This window comes from Cetorhinus maximus, chromosome 4 (assembly GCF_964194155.1).
Source record: "Cetorhinus maximus chromosome 4, sCetMax3.hap1.1, whole genome shotgun sequence".
Taxonomy (NCBI): domain Eukaryota; kingdom Metazoa; phylum Chordata; class Chondrichthyes; order Lamniformes; family Cetorhinidae; genus Cetorhinus; species Cetorhinus maximus.
In genome coordinates, this window is record NC_135882.1 from 178,255,054 (window position 1) to 178,277,726 (window position 22,673).

The following is a 22,673-nucleotide window of genomic DNA, read 5'->3' on the forward strand; positions in this document are numbered from 1 at the left end:
CTGTCTGAAAAAGCATTCCACCTAGTCCCACTCCCCTGCCTTATCCCTGTAATGTTGCACATTCTCTCTTTTCCGGTAACAATCCAATTCCCTTTTGAATACCTTCATCAAACCTGCCTCCACCACCCTTTCAGTAAGTTTGTTCCAGACTACAACCACCCTCTGGGTGAAAAAATGTTTCCTCACATCACTCTGCTCCTTTTGCCAATTGAGTTGAGCAATCCCTAACTAGACAAGGCAGGACCTTCAAAGATCGTTGGGAATTATGGATGTGATTTTTCTTTCTCTCCTCAGGTCACCGGTTTGAGGACGTTCCTGGTGTTCGACGGCACTTGGTCAAAAGGAGCACGAAAGGTAGTGTTATACATGTGGGAAAGGACCATTCCGAACTCTTCCCGAAAGCCAAGAAGGCTGATCGGCAACCTCATGAGGTACATTCTGATGCTTTTGAGTTTCTCTCTGAATTTATCCCCCTCCTTTCCTGAAGGCATTGACTTGTTGCTTGAGGTACGGTGCCAGGGCCCCACTCACCTAAGTGTTTTATACTCCTGTGTGATTGTGATGGTGCGTGTCAGACTATCGGTAGGGCAAGGTCATTGCTGCTGTCGTGCAGACTCCACCCTGTTAGCATCCAGACTCCACCCCTTCTGCATTTTTCGTAGGGATTGGCTGAGAGCAACAGGGGTGCGGCCTCGCTGATTTTTCCTTCCCTCAACCAAGTGAACTGCACTGGTGATTAGCTAACACAGCACAGACCCATGGATCAAACCTGGATATCTGCTGCCTGCTGATCACTTCCTTCCCAAACTCACTGATCCACCAGGAGGCTTTGAAGAGTTTCACTGAAAACAAGAGCAGCTGAACGAGCGACGATGTTTAAGTACATTGTAAGTTTATTGTACAGGGGTGAACTTGCAGTGATCTGGAATCCACTCCTTTATATTACGAGACATACTATAGAGCACTGACCAACAGGCGTGCAAACCTACACATGTGGATGATGCCTTGCAATAGCTTTTTTTCCCCCCCCGATCAGCCCCTGCATCTGAGGACTGTGTACACAGGCTCAGCCCTAGACCAGTTGATTGCTGGCTAAAATGGTGATATACAGTGCCCTGTGTTGTCAACCATGGCCACTGGTGCTTGAGGTGAATGGGTCTGGTAAATGACGCAGTCAGCGCAGACTTGCTACAGTAACGGAAAAAAGCAGCAAAAATCAGGCTGTCATACTGGGGTAATGTGCACTTTGGGTGAGAGTTTACGTTTTGTGTTTCAGACCCTAAATATGTGTTATCAGGTTGTGGCTTTGTTTTTTCTGATGTGGAAGTATTGAGCTGTATCACTAAATACCTAACAGAGGCATTGTTGAGTTGTGTCTGTGTATTTCTGACAGGGGCATTGTTGAGTTGAATCTTTGGGTACATGACAGGGTTTTTTTTTAAAGTCATTCTTTCATGGGATGTGAGCATCGCTGGCAAGGCCAGCATTTATTGCCCATCCCTAATTGCCCTGAGATAGATTCTTGAACCGCTGCAGTCCATGTGGTGTAGCTACACCCACAGTGCTGTTAGGAAGAGTGTTCCAGGATTTGACCCAGCGACAGTGAAGGAATGGCGATATATTTTCAAGTCAGGATGGTGAGTGGCTTGAAGGGAAACTTGCAGGCAATGATCTTCCCATGCATCTGCTGCCCTTGTCTTTCAAGGTGTTAGAGGTCGCAGGTTTGGAATGTACTGTCAAAGTACTAGCTGCAGTGCATTTTATAGATGGTACACACTGCTGCCATTGTGCATCAGTGATGGAGGGAGTGAATGTTTCAGGTGGTGGATGGGGTTCCGATTAAGTGGGCTGCTATGTCCTGGATGCTGCCAAGCTTCCTGAATGTTGCTGGAACTGCACTCATCCAGGCGGCGGACAGGCTTTGAGGAGTCAGGAGGTGAGTTACTTGCTGCAGAATTCCCAGCCTCTGATCTGCTTTTGTAGCCACAGTATTTATATGGCTGGTCCAGTTAAATCTTGTGTCAATGGTATCCCGCAGTTATTGATAGCGCGGGTTTCAGCGATGCTAATGCTGCTAATTGCCATGGAAAGATGATTAGATTCTCTCTTGTTGGAGATGGTCTTTGCCTGGCACTTGTGTGGCATGAGTGTCACTTGCCACATATCAGTCCAATTCTGAACGTTGTTCAGATCTTGCTGTATGTGGGCACATACTGCTTCATTCCCTGAGGAGTCGCGAAGGGTGCTGAACAATGTGCAATCATCAGCAAACATCCCCACTCCTGACCTTCGGTAGAGCAAAGGTCATTGATGAAGATGGTAGGGCTTAGATCACTACCCTGAGGAACTCCTGCAGTGATATCCTGGGGCTGAGATGTTTGGCTTCCAGAATCCACAACCATCTTCCTTGTTGAGTTTTAGCACTGTCTTGTTTCTTTGAGTTGTGTCCTTGAGGCTAAATGCTGACAACTGGTGTGTAATGGTTTCTCACTATTTTTGCTCAGGTGTTCGTTGAACTGAACGAGTTGACAATGGATAAGAATCATGAGATGCAGTGGAAGGAGACGGCCAGGTGGATCAAATTTGAGGAGGATGTGGAAGAGGAAACAGATCGCTGGGGAAAGCCACATGTGGCTTCGCTCAGCTTCCGAAGTTTGCTGGAGCTCAGGAAGACACTGGCACATGGTAAATGTTCAGGGTGTATTCAATTAAAAATGGAAACGTCACACGCCATCGATCAGTATTTGAAGTTTTTATGGCACTATTGATGAAATGGGGCACTAATGCCCAGTTCTGATGTTCAAACATTATTAATTTAAACAGATCAGATAGGTGTTAAAATCAAACAAATTAAAATCCCTAATTGCCATCGAACTGAGTGGCTTTCTCGGCCGTTTCAGAGGCAGTTAAGAGTCAACCACATTGTTGTGGGTCTGGGGTCACATGTAGGCCAGACCAGGTAAGGATGGCAGATTTCCTTCCCTAAAAGGCATTAGTTAACCAGATGGGGTTTTATGACAAGCAATGGTAGTTACATGGTCACTATTACTGAGACTAGCTTTCAAATCCAGATTTTTTATTAATTAATTGAAGTTATTAATTGATTGAATTTAAATTCCAGTAGTTGCCATGGTGGGATTTGAACCCTGTGTCCCCAGAGCATAAATCTGAGCCTCTGGATTACTAGCCCAGTGACATTACCATCCCCCCTTGTGGCCTGATCTGAGTATTTCCAGAATCGCCTGTTTTTATTTCAGATTTCCAGAATCTGCAGTATTTTGCTATTAGTTAAACTAAAACCTGAGCGTGTGGGCGTGGGTATGTGAGGTTTATGACAAATACCCTGCCTCCAGCCCAACAACACTCCCAAATCGCTAGCTCATCAATTCTGGTATTTTTGAACATCCCTAATATTAATCACAGCATGGAATTCCTTTTCTAAACTTCCCTCCCTCTCTAAGACCCTCCTTAAATCCACCCTTTACGACCAACATTTTGGAGACCTGCTCTAATATCTCCTTGTGTGGCTCAATGTCAGAGGACACGTTTAACCTGGAGTCACCAGGTCTGGGCAGCAGATTTCGTTCCCTAAGGAAACCAGGCTTTTAATTAAACTTTTAATTCCTGAAATTTATTGAATTCAAACTCCACCATCTGTGGTGGTGGGGGTTCGAGCACGGGTCCCCAGAGCATTACCCTGCGTCTCCAGTGACAATACCACTATGATGCCGCTGCCTCCCCCTTGTTTTCTAATACTCCAGTGGAGTGCATTGGGTTATTATATTATGTTACAGACTCTATATAAATATAAGCTTTTGTTGTCCCATTAACGAAAGAGTTAGTGCATTGGCCCAGGGGTTGTTGTCTTTCTCAGGTTGAGGGACCTGTCACAGTGTGGCGGGTATTGTGTGTACTGTGTGTGAGTTAACTCTTTTTATAAAAAAAAGCATGGCATTGCAATTGAAGCTGCTGTTGTCCCCGTGTGTTGCTTCTTTACCAACAACCACTCCTGCCAGCGGGGATCACAGGGCCATGATTAGGAGCCAGATCCCTGGCCCTTTATTTCTTTTTTCTTTGTTTTGATCCATTCACAGTTGTGAGCGTGGCTGACAAGGCCAGCATTATGTTGCCCAACCCTAACTGTCCTTGAGAAACTGAAGGTGAGCTGCTGCCTTTTTGAGTATAACTGAGAGGCTTGCTTGGCCATTTCAGAGGGCAGTTAAAAGTCAACCACATTGCTGTGGGTCTGGAGTCACAGGTAGATCAGACCAGGTAAGGATGGCATTTATCCCTCCCTAAAGGGCGTTAGTGAGCCAGAGGGGTTTTTCTGACAATCCGGTAGTTTCATGGTCACCTATTATTGAGACTAGTTCTTTATTTCAGATTTAATTTAGTTAACTGAATTTAAATTCCCCCAGCTGCAGTGATGGGATTTGAACCTGTACCTCTAGATTATTGACGCAGACTCCTCGATTACTGCTTCAGTAACATTTTGCCTCTCTAGCCCAGAAACATTCAAACTATCTTTGGTTGCAATCACTGAGCTCAGCACAGATCAGGAATCGAGCTTAGTACCGCAATGGACTTAGCCAAAATGTATTGTTTGGGGAGCTTGAACCAATCGCCCACACTGACCTAACTCTCTCTTGTCCTCGTGCAGGCACAGTTCTATTAGACTTGGACCAGAAGAGCTTGCCAGGGATTGCACATCAAGTGGTCGAACAGATGATCATCTCTGACCAAATCAAGGCTGAGGATCGAGCCAACGTGCTGAGGGCGCTGCTCCTCAAACACAGGTAGAGCGAGTAAAGGAGGTTCTTACGTTTCACTTACACTGATTTTGCCGAATCACTGGCCCTGATTCAATATTAAATTTCTCGGGATGTTTGGTGTGTTTGCCCCTGCATTGTAAATTATTCAGCATCTCTACCGTTTTTTATTCTCATTGTAAAATTCACTGTTGTGAAGTGATTCATTTTAGCAGGAAGAACATGGAGGAACAATATTAAATAAAGAGTACAATTGTAAAGGGCTGCAGGAGCAGAGGGACCTGGGTGTGTATGTGCATATTATTGAGGTGGCAGGACAGGTTGAGAGAGTAGTTAAGAAAGTATACAGTATCCTAGGTTTTGTTAATAGGGGCTTAGAGTGCAAGAGCAAGGAGGTTATGCTGAACTTATATAAGACACTGGTTAGACCTCAGCTGGAGTATTGTGTACAGTTCTGGGTGCCACACTTTAGAAAAAATGTGAAGGCATTGGAGAGAGTGTAGAAATGATTCCTGAGAATGGCTCCAGGGATGAGGAATTTCAGTTATGAAGATAGATTGGAGAGGTTAGGACTGTTTTCCTTAGAGAAAAGAAGGTTCAGAGGAGATTTGATAGAGGTATTCAGAATCATGAAGGGTTTGGACAGGGTAGATAGGGAGAAACTGTTCCCATTGGTGGAAGGATTGAGAATGAGACGACACAGATTTAAAGTAATTGGATAAAGAAGCAAACGCGACATGAGGGAAAAACTTTTCCTCACAGCCAGTGAGCAGGGTTTGGAACTCACAGCTTGATGACAGTGTGGTGCAGGCAGGTTCAATTGAGGCATTCAAAAGGGAGTTAGACTGTTATCTGCAAAGAATGAATGTGCAGGGTTACGGGGAGAAGGTGGGATAATGGCACAAGGTGAGTTGCTCATTCAGAGAGTTGGTGCAGAGGTGGCCGAATGGCTTCCACCTACCCTGTAAAGATTCTGTTATCAGTTTTTATTGCTTCTGACCACCCTTTCTTTCCTAATGTAAATCCCTGGCTCCCCTTCAAGGCTCCCGGTGCCACCCGCACAACCATCCCCTGGGCTCTTGGCCCACTCCCCCTGACTGAGGTCCTCGCCCTACTCCCCAGCTCTCTCCCCCAGGCCCCCGTCCGCCAAGGCCCTCTCCCCGCTTCCCCCCCAGGCCCTCATCTCACTCACCCCCCCACCACCACCCCCAGGCCCTCATCTCACTCACCACCCCCACCCCACCACCCCCAAGGCCTTCAGCCCTCACCCCCCCCCCCCCCCCCCCCCCCCCCCCCACCAGGCCCCTGCCCTGCTCTCCCCCACCGCCCCCCTTCCAGGCTCTGACCCGCTTTCTGACAGGCCCTGCCCCGCTACATTCGCCCCACTTCCCCCATGGGATGTGGGTGTCACTTTGTTTTTCTGATGTGGAAGTATTGAACTGTATCACTAAATATCTAACAGAGGCATTGTTGAGTTGTGTCTGTGTATTTCTGGCAGGGGCATTGTTGAGTTGAATCTTTGGGTACATGACGGTTTTTTTTTAAGTCATTCTTTCATGGGATGTGGGCATCGCTGGCAAGGTCAACATTTATTGCCCATCCCTAATTGCCCTTGAGATAGATGGTGGTGAGCTGCCTTCTTGAACCGCCGCAGTCAATGTGGTGTAGCTACACCCACAGTGCTGTTAGGAAGAGAGTTCCAGGATTTGACCCAGCAACAGTGAAGGAACGGCGATATATTTCCAAGTCAGGATGATGAGTGGCCTGGAGGGGAACTTCCAGGTGGTGGTGTTCCCATGCAACTGTTGCCCTTGTCCTTCTAGATGGTAGCAGTGGTAGGTTTGGATGGTGCTGCCTAAGGACTATATTGCAGTTCCTTTGCTGTCACTGAGTCAAAATCGTGGAACTCCCTCCCTAACAGCACTGTGGGTGTACCTACACCATATGGACTGCAGCGGTTCAAGAAGGTGGCTCACCACCAGCTTCTCGAGGGCAACTAGGGATGAGTGATAAATACTGGCCTAGCCCGTGATGGCCACATCCAATAAAAGAATAAATAAAAACAAACTCTGTGAATATTACTCCTTGCACCCTCGGTAAACTTGAGCTCATTCAAAACTCTGCTGTTGTCCATATCAAAATCTCACCAAATCTTGTTCACCCATCATTCGCCCTTGCTTGCTGACCTTCAGTGTTTCCATGTGCCAAAGCTTCCATACTCCGTGTTCAAATCTGTAACCTTCTCCAGCCACCGCAACCCGCTCTATCCCTGTAACCTCCTCCAGCCACTACAACCTTCCCTAACTCTATAACCTCCTACAACCCTCCCTCATTCTCTGTAACCTCCGCCAGCCCCTACAACCCTCCCTATCCCTGTAATCTCCTCCAGCCACTACAACCTTCCCTAACTCTATAACCTCCTCCAGCCCCTACAACCCTCCCTCTTTCTCTGTAACCTCCTCCAGCCCCTACAATCCTCCCTATCTCTGTAACCTCCTCCAGCCTCTACAACCCTCTGAGTTCTGCACTCATCTGCTTATGGCCTTCTGTACGTAGCTAGTTTTCATCACTCCCCTGCTTTCAGCTGTTGGGAGCCTAAGCTCTGGAATTTTCTGCTTAAACCTCTACATTTCTCTCCTCCTCTAAGATAAAATGGAGGATTTTTTTATATTCTTTAGAACCTTTCATGAGCTCAGGAAGTCTCAAAGCACTTTACAGCCAAGTTAACTATTTTTTGAAGTGTAGTCACTGTTGTAATGTAGGTGTCCTTTAAAACTTACCCCTGACCAAGCTTTTGGTCATATGGCCTTAATATCTCCTTTTGTGGCATAGTGTCAATCTTAATCTGGTAATTGCTCCTGCGAAGCACCTTGGGGTATTTCAGCACATTACTGTCCTGTAAATTGGGCTGAATGGCCTGTTTGTGTGTGGTAAAATTCTATGTTGAGTTGAGGGTTGGGATGCCTTTCCAACTGCGACTGTGTGTTTGTGCAAATTGTCCAGTGCAGAATGAATCGATGTCAGAAGAACCTGAAAGTGGTGGTGTTCTGCTCTTAACCATCAACTGGGAGGTGATGGAGAGTGGACTGTCCTTTCAGAAAGGGCAGGAGGGTGGGGAGGCAGGGGTGAAAGGGAAGGAAGCAGAATGAAAAACCAAACTCTCCTCTTTGTTAATTTTAAAGCCACCCCAACAAGGACAAGGACTTCACGTTTTCACGCAACATCTCAACCTCAAGCCTGGGCTCGCTCATGTCCCACCATCACAGCCAGAACCACATCGCTCCAACCTCTGATCCCTCAGTCACGCAGCCACTGATGGAGGAGAATCCGGACAACGAGACCAAAGTGACAGTGGACAGTGGCGAGGTCAGTCAGGCTTGGGGGGTTTTCACTGTTTGTTGTGATGAGGACCGATTTTATACAAGTTTAAGCTTGGAGTTACAGAAACAACAGGGACTTAAAGGAGCTCTCATGAGGCCCACAGATACTAGCTGGTGTAGCACTGAGCAAAGTTTCAATTCTTGGTCTGTGGTGAGTTCAACTATGTGGGTGAAAGCAAAATACTGTGGATGTTGGAAATCATAACTAGAAACAAAAAATGCTGGAAAATCTCAGCAGGTCTGGCAGCATCTGTAGAGAGCGAAACAGAGCTAACGTTTTGAGTCCGTATGACTTCTTCATGGCTAAAGAGAAGTGTGATGGATTTTATACTGTTTAAGAGGGAGTGGAGCAAAATAGAAGATCAGGGATAGGTGGGAGCTCAGGAGAGGTTGACAAAGATGCCATGGACACAAGACAAAGGGAGTGTTAACAATAGTGGTAAAGATTAAAGGTGCTGATAGTGGCATAAATGTAAGAAAGCAGAATTCCACTCCTGAACAGAGGAGATTTACAAGGATGTTGCCAGAAATGGAGAATTTCAGCTATAGGAAATAAAATTGGTTAGGATAGGATTTTTTCTTTGGGACATAGAAGGCTGAGGGGAGATGTAATTGAGATGTATAAAATTATGAGGGGTATAGACAGAGTTGATTTTTTTAAAAATTCATTTACGGGATGTGGGCTTCGCTGGCTGGGCCAGCATTTATTGTCCATCCCTCACTGCCCTTGAGAAGGTGGTGGTGAGCTGTCACTGGGTCCAAATCCTGGAATCGCTGCAGTCCATGTGGTGCAGGTACACCCACAGTGCTGTTAGGGAGGGAGTTCCAGGATTTGGACCCAGTGACAGTGAAGGAACGGCGATATATTTCCAAGTCAGGATGGTGAGTGGCTTGGAGGGGAACTTCCAGGTGGTGGTGCCAGATCCATTTCCCTTGGTAGAGGGGTCCAGAGGCATAGATTTAATTTAATTGGTGGAAAAATTAAACGGGAGTAGAGGATTCGTCTCTTCAATCAGAATGTGGATGGGCGTCGGGAACTGTCAGAAAGGGGGATAGAGGCAGAAACCCTCGTTGCAATTAAAAATTACTTCAATACGCATTTGAAGTGCTGCAACTTACAGGACTGAAAGTTGGATTTGGCTGGATAGCTTTTATTTCGGCCGGCAGAAACATGACGGGGCTGAATCGCCTTCATCTGTGCAGTAAATTTCTATGATTCTCAGAATATAACAGGTGCTTAGCCGAGGTTAAGGGTATCGCCTTGGGATTTGGAGAGGAGCTTGGATTTGGAGGCGTTGCGACTGCAGCCGATTTAATCGCTGAAGAAGCCGAATGCCAGAAGAAAACTTGTCTGACTGATTAAAACTTTCTTTTTTGTATTTTGAAAATGAGGGGGAAACTACTGATCCCAGAACCCTAGCATCCCAGCAACATTTTTAGGATCTTAAAATTCGAAGATTTATTAATAAGAAGGAAAAAAAACCTTAAGCACACAAGATTAAAATTACACAATTAAACAGTCTTACAAAACATTCCCCAAAAAAAACCCACTTGGTCAAAACATACAAATAAACTACTTGGCAACAGCTCCCTTGTAGATTTTAACCATAAATATCCAGTAATATTACCCAAGGCAAAAACTGCTGTCACTTAATAAAGAACGCCACATGACTTCTCACTCTCTTTCACTCTGCTGTGGAACCGAAGGAAGTTCAGGAACAGACTGCTCTCTGAGAACAAAGGCTTCTCTGGCTGGAAACTGGATGGTTGCTTCAAATTCACAATTTTTCTCAGCGCAGAGCCAGTCTCAGGACATCTCCCCCACACAGCCAATGCAGCTCAACTGAACATCTTTCTTTAAATATCCTTTTCCCCTTTGATCTTAGACTCCATTGTTCGAAGCACCTCTTTGAACTCAATTTTTACAGCTGATAAGTCATTCCTACTTATCTTATAATGCAAATTTCGAACCCAACCTACTTACTCATACATTCAACTTCATCATAGCCTCTCATTACCAATGCATGCATCTAGCAGCTTTACCTTTCTCTCTCTGCTCCCACAGACTAGCTTTCTATACTAACCTTCCCCCAGTTTAATTACACACACAAACACTCTCTCACACTCCCTCATGCTCTCTCTCTCTTTTGCTCTCTTGCTCTCTCTCTCTCTTGCTCTCTCTCTCTCGCTCTCTCTCTCTCTCTCGCTCTCTCTCTCTCTCTCGCTCTCTCTCTCTCTTGCGCTCTCTCTCTCTTGCGCTCTCTCTCTCTCTTGCGCTCTCTCTCTCTCTTGCGCTCTCTCTCACTCTTGCGCTCTCTCTCACTCTTGCGCTCTCTCGCCCGCGCGCACTCTCTCTCCGCATGCGCGCTCTCTCTCTCTCTCGTTCTCTCTCTCTCTCTCATATGCACTCTCTCTCTGACACACAGACACAGACTGCCTTCTTTAGAGAATACCACCATATTCCCAAAAATAACACCCATTTTCACAGAAGGAAAATATCCAGATTTCATGGTGCATGCGGGAACCAATGGCATAGGTTGGACTAACAAAGAGTTAGTCCCTGCTATGGGAGTATGAGAAACTAGGGGCTAAATTAAAAGGCAGAACAACAAAGATAATCTATGGTTTAATACCTGAAACACAAGCAAATTGGCATCGAGTAAATGAGATCAGAGAGTTGAATGCGTAGTTCAAAGATTGGTATGGGAGAAATGGGTTTCAATTAATGAGGCACTTGCACCAGTACAGGTGAAAGAGTTGAGACAATCTTCACCTGAACAGTGCTGGGGCCAGTGTTCTGGCAAGTCATGTAATTAGGGGTATAGAGAGGGCTTGAAACTAAATATTGAGGGAGGAGGGTTCACATGAGGGGAGATTTGGAAATTTAAAGAGAAAGAACAAGGCATTAGTGCAGGGAAGCAATAGGGGTAATGGTAACCAGAGTGTGACAGGAAGGGACAAAGCAAACCAACAAATGCACCAACAAATGTGGTTAGAATAGGAAAAATGGCTTTAAACTAATAGAGTGGGAGGAGGGTTCAGGTGAAGGGAGATTTAGAAATCCAAAGATAAAAGTTGAGGCAATAGAAAGGTATATCAATGTGGATAAAGACAAGCTGAGTGGGACAGTAAGCTACAGAGACTTTGACAGTAATAGTTCATCAAAAAAAAATTGAAGTTACTTCATCTGAATGCAAAGAGCATCCAGAGGAACATAGGACTTGGGAGCAGAAGTAGGCCATTCAGCCCTTCGAGGCTGTTCCGCCATTCAACACGATCAAGGCTGATCTGGTTGTGCCTCAGCTCCACTTTGCCGTCTCCCCCACCCCATAACCCTTGACTATCAAAAACCTGTTTAACTAAGATAGTTGAACAAGTGGCTCAAATAGAGAGAAATGGTTTCAACGTGACCAAGGTTAGGAAATAAATATTCCAGTACACAATATTTTTTTTTCTTCATTTTTTTTTTTCATGGGATGTGGGCATCACTGGCAAAGCCAGTGTTTGTTGCCCATCCCTAATTTCCCTTGGCTTGTTAAGTCATTTCAGAGGACAATTGAGAGTCAACCACACTGTTGTGAGTCTGGATTAATGGCAGATTTCCTTCCCTAAAGGACATTAGTGAACTAGATGGGTTTTTAACAACAGTTTCATGGTCACCATTACTGAGACAAGCTTCATATTCCAGGTTTCACCAATTGAATTCAAACTCTTCCAGCTGCTGTGGGATTTGAACCTGTGTTCCCAGAGCATCAGCCTGGGCCTCTGGATTACTTTTTTAAAAATTCAAATGGGCTTCGCAGGCTAGGCATTTATTACCCATCCCTAATTGCCCTTGTTTAGAGGGCAGTCAAGAATCGGCCATAGTCAGAGTCAGTCTGGAGTCACATGTTGGCCAGACTAGGTAAGAACAGCAGATTTCCTTCCCATAAGTGAACCAGATGGGTTTTTACAACAATCGGCAATGGTTTCATGGTCATCATGAGACTTTTTATTCCAGATTTTTATTGAATTCAAATTCCACCAGCTGCCGTGGTAGGATTCGAACCCGGGTCTCCAGAGCGTTACCCTGGGTCTCTGGATTATTAGTCCAGTGACATTATCACGACACCACCCTATATTGGACCCCTGACAAGTAGATTGGACACTTGTAACTTGGACAGTGCATTAAACAAGAAATTAGTGGAGCTTGTGACAAAGGCAATATAATAGTTGTGGAAGATTTTAATCTTCATACAGACTGGACCAATAAAATTGGCATAGGTGGTCTAGAAGATGAGTTTATAGAATGCTTTCGTAACACTTCCCTGGAGTAATATGTTGTGGAACCAACTAGGGATAAAGCTATTTTAGATCTAATATTCTGCAATGAAGTAGGGCTAATTAGTCATGTCACTTCCGCTAGGAAATAGTGATCATAATACAATGAATTCCACATTAAGTTTGAAACTGACATACTCCAATCACAAGCAAGAATCTTAAATTTAAACAAAGCCAATTACATAGGTATGAGGGAACAGCTGGCTAAGGTTGATTGGTAAATAGACTAAAAGATATCCTGGTATATGAACATTGGGAAACATTTAAAGAAACAATTCAAAATGTTCAACAAACATACATTCCACTGAAAAACAAAAAACTCAGCATGAAAGATCCATCCGTGGCTTATTAAGTATTAGTCTTAGGGTCTTAAAGGAAGTGGCAGCGGAGATAGTGGATGCATTGGTTATAATATTCCAAAATTCCCTGGATTCAGGAAAGGTTCCAGTGGGTTGGAAAATTGCTAATATAACACCCTTATTCAAAAAGGGGGGGAGGCAGAAAGTAGGAAATTATAGACCAGTTAGTTTAACGTCTGTTGTTGGGAAATTGTTGGAATCCATTATTAAGGAAGTAGTAATGGGGCATTTGGAAAGTCAAAATACAATCCATCAGAGTCAGCATGGTTTTATGAAGAGTAAATCGTGTTTGACTAATTTGCTAGAGTTCTTTGAAGATGTGACAAGCAAAGTGGATAATGGGGATCCTGTAGATGTAGTATATCTGGGCTTCCAGAAGGCCTTTGATAAGGTGCCGCACAAAAGATTAATACACAAAATAAGATCAGCCGGAGTTAGGGGTAATATATTAGCTTGGATAGAGGATTGGCTAACCAACAGAAAGCAGAGAGTCGGGATAAGTGGGTCTTTTTCTGGATGGCAAGCTGTAACTAGTGGGGTGCCACAGGGTTCGGTCCTTGGGCCCCAACTATTTACAATCTATATTAATGACTTGGATTCAGGGATAGAAGGTACTATAGCTAAATTTGCAGATGACACCAAAATAGGTGGGAAAGTAAGTTGCAATGAGGAAATAAGAAATTTACAAATGGATATGGACAGGTTAGGTGAATGGGCCAAAATTTGGCAGATGGAGTTTAACGTGGATAAGTGTGAGGTTATCCATTTTGGTGGGAAAAATAAAAAGGCAACTTATTATTTAAATGGAGAGAAACTTCAGAATGCTTCAGTGCAGAGGGATCTGGGAGTCCTCGTGTATGAATCACTAGAAGCTAGTATGCAGGTACAGCAGGTAATAAGGAAGGCAAATGAAATTTTGGCATTTATGGCTAAAGGAATAGAGTATAAAAATAGGGAAGCGTTGTTGTAACTGTACAAGGCATTGGTGAGACCGCACCTGGAATACTGTGCACAGTTCTGGTCCCTTTACTTGAGGGAGGATGTAGTTGCACTGGAGGCGGTTCAGAGGAGGTTCACTAGATTGATTCCAGAGATGCGGGGCTTGTCTTATGAGGAGAGATTGAGCATTTTAGGCTTATACTCACTAGAGTTTAGAAGAATGAGAGGAGATCTAATTGAGGTATATAAGATGCTAAAGGGGATAGACAAAGTAGACGTGGAGCGGATGTTTCCCCTTGTGGGGCATTCTAGAACGAGAGGCCATAGTTTTAGGCTAACGGGTGGTAGATTTAAATCAGAGATGAGGAGGAATCACTTTTCTCAAAGGGTCGTGAATCTGTGGAATTCACTACCTCAGAGCGCAGTGGATGCCGGGACGCTGAATAAATTTAAGGAGGAGATACAGATTTTTAATTAGTAATGGGTTGAAAGGTTATGGGGAGAGGGCGGGAAACTGGAGTTGAGGCCGAAATGAGATCAGCCATGATCGTATTGAATGGTAGGGCAGGTTCGAGGGGCTGAATTGCCTACTCCTGCTCCTAGTTCTTATGTTCTTATTAGATTAAAAGAAGAGGTTTATAATATTGCAAAGAATAGTACTAAGTCTGAGGATTGGGAGTTTTTTAGAAACCAGCAAAGGGTCACCAAAAAGTTGATAAAAAAGGAAAAAATGGAATATGAGAGTAAACTAGGCATAAATACAAAAGCAGAATGCAAGAGCTTTTACAGGAGATAGAGAGTAGCTAAAGTAAATGTTGGTCCCTTAGAAGCAGAGACAGGAGAAATTATCATGGTGAATGAGAAAATGGTAGAGACATTGAATAAATATTTTGTGTCTGTCTGCAAGGTAGAAGACACAAGTTGCATGCCAGAAATAAAGGGTAACCTAAGGGCTAATAAGGGTGAGGAAATTAAGGTAGTCAATAACAGCAGAGACTAAAATTGGTTAAATCTCTGGGACTTATGGCCTACATCCTAGGGTTCTAAAAGAGATAGCTGCAGAGATAGTGGTCGCACTGACTATTATTTTCCCAAATGTAACACCAATAGTCAAGAAAGGAGGGAGAGAGAAAACAGGGAACTACAGGTCAGTTAGCCTGACATCAGTCATCAGCAAAGCGCTGGAATCGATTATTAAGGAAGTCCTTAAAAATGCATTTGGAAAAGCATGATGTGATTCGAACAAGACAACATGTTTTTACCAAAGGGAAATCATGATTGACAAATTTATTAGAGTTCTTTGAGAATGTAACTAGTAGAAGGGGAACCAGTAGATTTAGTATATTCAATAAGGTGCCACACAAAAGATTAATGCACAAGATAAGGGCTAATGGAGTTGGGTTTGATATATTAGCATGGATAGAGGATTGGTTAACAGATAGAAAGCGGAGAGTAGGCTTAACTGGGACCTTTTCAAGTTGGCAATTTGTAACTAGTGAAATTCCACAAGGATTAGTGCTGGGGTCTCAGCTGTTTACAATCTATATTAATGACATAGATGAAGAGAGAGTGTGCAAAGTATCAGGGTTCACGAACACTGCAAAGCTAGATGGGAAGGTAAGCTGTGAGGAGGACACAAAGGCGACAAAGAGATGTGGACAAGTTAAGCCAGTGAGCAACAAGGTAGCAAATGAAGTATAATGTGGGGAATTGTGAAGTTATTCACTTTTGGCTATTAAAAAAAGAAAATCAGAATACTTTTTAAAAGGTGTGAAACTTGTAAGTGTTGACGTTCAAAGAGACTGGGGTGTACGCGCACAAGGAACACAGTTAGCATGCAGGTAAAGAAAGCAAATGGCATGTAAACCTTTATTGCAAGGCGATTGAAGTTCAAGAATAAAGAAGTCCTGCTACAATTGTATAGGGCTTTGCAAAACCAGACCTGGAATATTGTGTGCAATTTTAGTCTCCGTATTTAAGGAAGGATATACTTGCATTGGAGGCAGTACAGTGAAGGTTCACTAGATTGGTCCCTGGGATGAAGGAGTTGTCCTGCGTTGAGAGGCTGAGTAAATTGAGACAATATTCTCTGTAGTTTGGACGAATGAGAGGTGGTCTCATTGAAGTATCCAAGATTCTGAAGTGATTTGACAGTGTAAACACTAAGAGGTTGTTTCCCCTGTCTGGGGAATCTAGAACACGGGGGCACAGTCTCAGGATAAGGGGCCGATCATTTAGGACTGAGATGAAGAGAAATTTCTTCAGTCAGAGGGTTGTGAATCTTTGGAATTCTCTACCCGAGATGGTTGTAGATGCCCCATCGTTGAATACATTTAAGGTTGAGAGAGACAGATTTTTGGTCTCTCGGAATAAAGAGACATGGGGAGAGGACGGGAATGTTGAGTTGAAGCTTAAGATCAACCACGATCGTATCGAATGGTGGAGTAGGCTCAGTGGGCCGTGTGGTATACTCCTATTTCTTATGGTCACTCTCTTTATCTCCCTGTCCCCCCCCTCTCCCTCCCCTGATAACTTGTTAATCTCTGCCTGTAACCGGTCTCTCTACTTGTCTCTCCCACACTGTCACTGACTCTCTCCCACACTCTGTCTTGCTTGTAAGCTCTCTCTCCCTTTCTCTTTCCATCTCTTCCTCCCCTCTCTCTCTTCTCTCTCTACCCCCTCCTCACCCCCTTTCATCCCCTCTCCCCTTTCTCCCCCACTCTCCCCTCTCTCTCCCTCCCTCCCTCTTTCTCTCTCCCTCCTCCCTCTCTCTCTCTCTCCCTCCTCCCCCTCTGTCTCTCCCTCCCTTACCCCCTCTCTCTCCCCCCACCCTCCCTCTTCTTCTGATAACTTGTCAGATTTGGCCTACAACCGGTTTCACCACCTCTTACAAAAGGAATGCCCAATCTCCGTGCTCCATCTCGGCAGCAAGCTTTCTTTATTCTTCCCTCAGGCTCCTGATAACACGCTGGGACTCTCTCTCTCTCACCCGCCCCCCCCCCCCCATCCCCCAATCTGTTTCAGCTGGTAGCTTGTCAAGGCTCTGCCTTTAACCTGTTTCTCCACCTCTTACAGAAGGAATGTCCGCTATCTGCAGAGATGACCAGATCAAGGTCGAAGCATGAACTCAAACTCCTGGAGAAAATCCCATTCAATGCAGAGGCCACAGTTGTACTTGTGGGTAAGAAACACATGTACATTCCTGTTTCCATTTGTGACTATCTCCTTGGTTCAGGCATTGACTGAATTACTGGCTTTTTCAGCAACCGTGGCTTCTTGTTTTTAGTAATCACCTCTTGCTCTGGAGCCACTCGGACTTGCTCCCTGATGATTAAAGCTGCTACCACAGTACTGATTACCAAAGCATGTAACTTTTGGCCTTGCCTTGTTATTTGAGAAAGGATATAATTACATTAGCAGTTCAGAGAAGGCTTACTCAACTCATTCCTGGGATGAAGGGCTTATCTTTATGAAGGCAGGTTGGGCCTGTACCCATTGGACTTCAGAAGAACATGAGGTGATCTTATTGAAACATATAAGATCCTGAGGGGACTTGATAGGGGAGATGCTGAGAGGATGTTTCCCCTTGTGGGGGAGACTAGAACTAGGGGACACAGTTTAAGAACAGGAAGTCTCCCTTTTAAGACGGAGATAAGGGTCGTTACTCTGTGGAGGCTGGGCCATTGAATTTATTCAAGGCCGAGTTAGATAGATTTTGATAGACAAGGGAGTCAAGGGCTATGGGTGGCAGACAGGAAAGTGGAGTTGCGACCACAAGCACATCAGCGTGATCTTATTGAGTGTCACAGCAGGCTCGAGGAGCTGAATGGCCTACTCCTGCTCCTAAGTCCTATGTTCCTATGCCTCTATAACTTACATCAATCAGGAAAGGTTTTCAAAACTCCAGCTGACAATATGCACTGGGTTAAAGCATACCCGAGAGGGACAGAACCAGACGTCATGGGAACGAAAGAGTGTGTGTTGATAGAAAAGCATTCACATTCTTGGATCCACCCAGGAGTTGGATGAGGACAGTATAGAAGGAGCTTTACTCTATATCTAACCCTGTGCTGGGAGTGTTTGATGGGACAGTGTAGAATTGTAGAATACTACAGAAGATGGCTGTTCAGCCCATCGTGGCTATTCAGCCCATCGTGCCTATCCAGCTCTTTTAAAGCACTGTCCAATTTGATCCCACAGCCCAGCTTTGTTTTCCCAGATCCTATGTTCCTATGATCCCTGAAAATCAGTTTCAAGTGCATATTCATTTGCCTTTTGAAAGTCCCTGTGGAATTTGTTTCCATCATACTTTTTGGTTGTGTGTTCCAGATCTCAACAATGCCTTCTATGAAGAATTTTCTGCCCATTTACCCTCCAGTTCTTTTGCCAATTATTTAAAATCTTTGTCCTCTGGTTTTTGGCACACTTGCCTGAAGAAATCCTTTCTCGCAACTTACTCCATTAAAACGCTTGATAATTTTTGAAGACCTCTATTGGGCTTTTCCTTAACCTTTTCTTCTCTAGGGAAAGCAGTCCCAGCTTCTCCAATCTTCCACATAACTGAAGTCTCTCAACCCTGGTATCATCCTGGGAAACCACCTCTGTGTCCTCGCGAAGTCCTTGACATTCTCCCTAATACGTGGTGCCCAGAATTGTTCACAATACTCCTGCTGATGGCTAATCAGAGATTATAAAGGTTTAGCATCACTTCCTTGTTTTGGTTTTCAGTGCCCCTATTTACAAAGCCAAGTATCCCATACGTTTGCTTAACTGCCTTATCAACTTCGCTTTTATGCAGGCAAGGCCAGCATTTATTGCTTGTTCCTATCTGCCCTTGAGAAGGGGGTGGTGAGCCGCCGCTTTGAACCATGGCAGTCCGTGTGGTGAAGATGCTCCCACAGTGCTGTTAGGGAGGGAGTTCCAGGATTTTGACCTAGCAACAATGTATATTTTAAGTTAGAGTGGTGTGTAACTTGGTGGTACCCAGCCCTGCCACCTTCAAGGGTTTGTGAAGATGCACCCCCAGATCCTGCTGTTCTCCACTCCCTTCAAAATAGTACGCTTTTAGAAAACACTGCCTCTCCATGCTGTTTCCCCCAAAGTACATCACTCCATAATTTTCTGCATTAGACTACACCTGCATGTGCCTGCCCAGTTCACCAGCCTGCCAATGTCCTCCTGAAATCTGCTACTATCCTGCTCACTATTCACTATGCTGCCATGACTTGTATCGTCCCCAAGTTTTGAAGTTGTGTTCCCTACATCCAGGGTCGGGTCATTTATATGCAACAAGACAAGCAATTGACCTAATACTGATCCTTGGAAGACCCCAGTGAATACATCTGTCCATTCAGAAAATTATTTTTACTATCAGCCTGCTCTCCCTTAGCCAATTCCGTGCCCAATATACCACAGTCATTTAATCTCAGGCAATTCTATTTTCCGAATATCTCGTATTATATTGTATTTTATAAAGTGCCGTTTGAAAGTAAATCTATACAATAACCACTGCACCACTCTCATCAAACCCCACAGCTACTGCATCATAGAAATCAATCAGGTTAGTATGACACTATTTGCCTTTAACACATCAATGTTGGCCGTCCCTTATTAATCCATGCTTCTACAAGTGAGAATTAACTTTGTCCTTGTTGATGGTCTCTAGTAGCTTTTCCACTGACACTGACACTGGTCTGATTGGCCTGTAATTACCAGATTTAACCCTCACCCTTTTTTGAACAAGGGTGTAACTTTTGCAACCCTCCGGCACCATTCATATAGGACTTGGAGGAGTGACTTTTTAACTTTGAGTGATGTCAACCTATTTAGCACCTTCTGTCTTATCTATTTTTATTCGATCCAATACGTCTACTCCCCCTCCTCTGCTGTGAATTAACTCCATCCTCTTCTTTTGTGAAGACATATGCAAATTACTCATTCAGTACCCCATTCAAGCCCATTGCCAACACAAAATGGTTTTGTTCTCAGTCCCTAATCAGTCGCACCATTCCGTTAATTGTCCTTCTACTTTTAATATGCTTATTCCTTTTTAGGTTATTCACTAATCTCTTTGCCCTCCTTATATACTTATTCCTCCAGCACTCTCTATATTCTGCCTGCTTTTCTATCGAATTCTGTACCTGACATTTGCCATAAACTTCCGTTTTCTGTTTTATGTTAATCTCTATTTCCTTTGTCACCCAGGGTGCACTAGCTTTGGCACTGCCATATTCCCTCCTTATGAGAATATGCTTGGATTGTACCCAGACTATCTCCTTTACTCTGTTTCTAACTTACACTGCACCTATCCTGAGAGTGTTTGATGGGACGGTGTAGAAGGAGCTTTGCTCTGCATCTAACCCCACGCTGTACCTGTCCTGGGAGTGTTTGATGGGGACAGTGTAGAGGGAGCTTTACTCTGTATCTAACCCCGTGCTGTACCTGTCCTGGGAGTGTTTGATGGGGACAGTGTAGAGGGAGCTTTACTCTGTATCTAACCCCGTGCTGTACCTGTCGTGGGAGTGTTTGATGGGGACGGTGTAGAGGGAGCTTTACTCTGCATCTAACCCCGCGCTGTACCTGTCCTGGGAGTGTTTGATGGGACAGTGTAGAGGGAGTTTCACTTGTATCTAACCCTGTGCTTACCTGTCCTCTGGGAGTGTTTGATGGGGACGGTGTAGAGGGAGCTTTACTCTGTATCTAACCCTGTGCTGTACCTGTCCTGGGAGTGTTTGATGGGGACGGTGTAGAGGGAGCTTTACTCTGCATCTAACCCACCGCTGTACCTGTCCTGGGAGTGTTTGATGGGGACAATGTAGAGGGAGTTTCACTTGTATCTAACCCTGTGCTTACCTGTCCTCTGGGAGTGTTTGATGGGGACAGTGTAGAGGGAGCTTTACTCTGTATCTAACCCCGTGCTGTACCTGTCCTGGGAGTGTTTGATGGGGACAGTGTAGAGGGAGCTTTACTCTGTATCTAACCCCGAGCTGTACCTGTCCTGGGAGTGTTTGATGGGGACAGTGTAGAGGGAGCTTTACTCTGTATCTAACCCCGTGCTGTACCTGTCCTGGGAGTGTTTGATGGGGACAGTGTAGAGGGAGCTTTACTCTGTATCTAACCCCGAGCTGTACCTGTCCTGGGAGTGTTTGATGGGGACAGTGTAGAGGGAGCTTTACTCTGTATCTAACCCCGTGCTGTACCTGTCCTGGGAGTGTTTGATGGGGACAGTGTAGAGGGAGCTTTACTCTGTATCTAACCCCGTGCTGTACCTGTGCTGAGAGTGTTTGATGGGGACAGTGTAGAGGGAGCTTTACTCTGTATCTAACCCCATGCTGTACCTGTCCTGGGAGTGTTTGATGGGACATGGTTGGAGGGAGTATTTAGCATGTTTCTTTTGTGTGCATTGCTTTCCTTAACCTGTGATGGTGAGATTGTCTCCTTTTGTTTCTTTCCAGGGAGTGTTGAGTTCCTGGACCATCCGACCATGGCGTATGTGCGCTTGAAGACAGCGGTGGAGCTGGAGTCGGTGCTGGAGGTTCCAGTTCCAGCCCGATTCCTCTTCATCCTGTTGGGACCGAGCACAAGCAACATGGACTACCATGAGATTGGACGCTCCATTTCCACCCTGATGTCAGACAAGGTAAGAGTTTGAAACAGTTGCCTGAAAGGGACCAGTTGAGGGATGAGGTCATTCACCTGCTTAAGTGATCAATTCAGAATGATGCAGAAGATTCCCTCTGTTTCTTAATCCATTGTTGCTTAAATGGTTGCAGGCATATTGTGGCATTGCAGCAGGTACTTAACAATTTTACAATGTTGTTATCAAAGCTAAGAGGTTGTACCTATTAGGGAAGACTGAACAAACTGGAGCCCTTTTCTCCAGGAAACACAAAGCCGAGTGGTGCCCTGATGGATTGTGAAGGGGTTTGATAGGATAGACGTAGAGATGATGTTTGCTTTTGTGGGGGGGGGGACCAAGACTAGTGGCTAATAAACTGAGTAGGGAATTCAGGAGTAACTTCTTTATCCAGAGAGTGGTGAGAGTGTGAAACTCGCTACCACAGGGAGTGTTTAAGGCAAATAGCAGAGATACATTTAAGGGGCAGATGAATAAGAACATGAGGGAGAAATTAATAAAAGGAAATGTTGAAAGGGTAGATGAAGTAAGGTGAGAGCAGACTTGCCTGGAATATGAACACTGGTGTAGACCCATGGGGCTGAATGGCCTGTTTCTATGTTGTAACCTTGATGTAATTCGATGCATATATGCCACACAGTGGTCACTCTGTGTATAGAACTTTCCCACTGTTCAGCTTGATGTGTTACTGGTAAACCTGCATTAAAGATCAATGGTATTGATTGGACTGGAGTCATGCGTCTGCCACAAGGCAGCAGGTTTCCTTTCCTCAAGGACATTTTTTTAATTCATTCCTGGGATGTGGATGGGCCCAGCATTTATTGTCTATCCCTAGTTGCCCTTGAGAAGGTGGTGGTGAGCCTCCTTCTGGAACCGCTGCAGTCCCTGTGGTGTAGGTACACCCACAGTGCCTTTGGGGAGGGAGTGATCTAGCCGAGTTTTTACAAGAATCTGGGTGCTTTTATGGTGATTTTTTTTTTTTTGGACATTAAGTTCAATTTTGCAGCTTGTGGAATTTGAACTTTCAATCCCCAAACTGTTAATCCAGGACCCAAACCACTCAGCTAACATTCCCACCATTTCCTGTAGAGCAATGAAAGTCAGGATTTATTAGTCCTGTCGACCGCCTCCAATCGAGGCGTACCTGCTGAGAGACCGGAGTCTGAAAGAATGTGTGCGATCAGAACTAAACATACACCAGATCAAAAGAAAAACAGCAGCAGCTAGAAGTACGTTGCACTGTCACAGGGGGACAGGAGCATGGTAATCT

At 44.8% G+C, this 22,673-nt stretch overlaps 1 protein-coding gene across 2 annotated transcripts in view; it reads left to right on the forward strand.

Moving 5' to 3' along the window:
• The window catches only part of LOC144680068 (anion exchange protein 2-like), a 73,012-nt gene that overhangs the window by 21,145 nt on the left and 29,194 nt on the right, over positions 1-22,673 (forward strand). For both annotated transcript variants that reach the window (XR_013576480.1, XM_078541212.1), the window contains exons 2-7: positions 295-431; positions 2,505-2,685; positions 4,661-4,796; positions 7,952-8,135; positions 16,843-16,948; positions 21,222-21,406. Coding sequence is in view for 1 of the 2 variants with exons in the window: in XM_078541212.1 (XP_078397338.1) it covers positions 295-431; positions 2,505-2,685; positions 4,661-4,796; positions 7,952-8,135; positions 16,843-16,948; positions 21,222-21,406 (929 nt within the window). In the remaining variant the exon portion in view is untranslated. The remainder of the gene's footprint in view (positions 1-294; positions 432-2,504; positions 2,686-4,660; positions 4,797-7,951; positions 8,136-16,842; positions 16,949-21,221; positions 21,407-22,673) is intronic.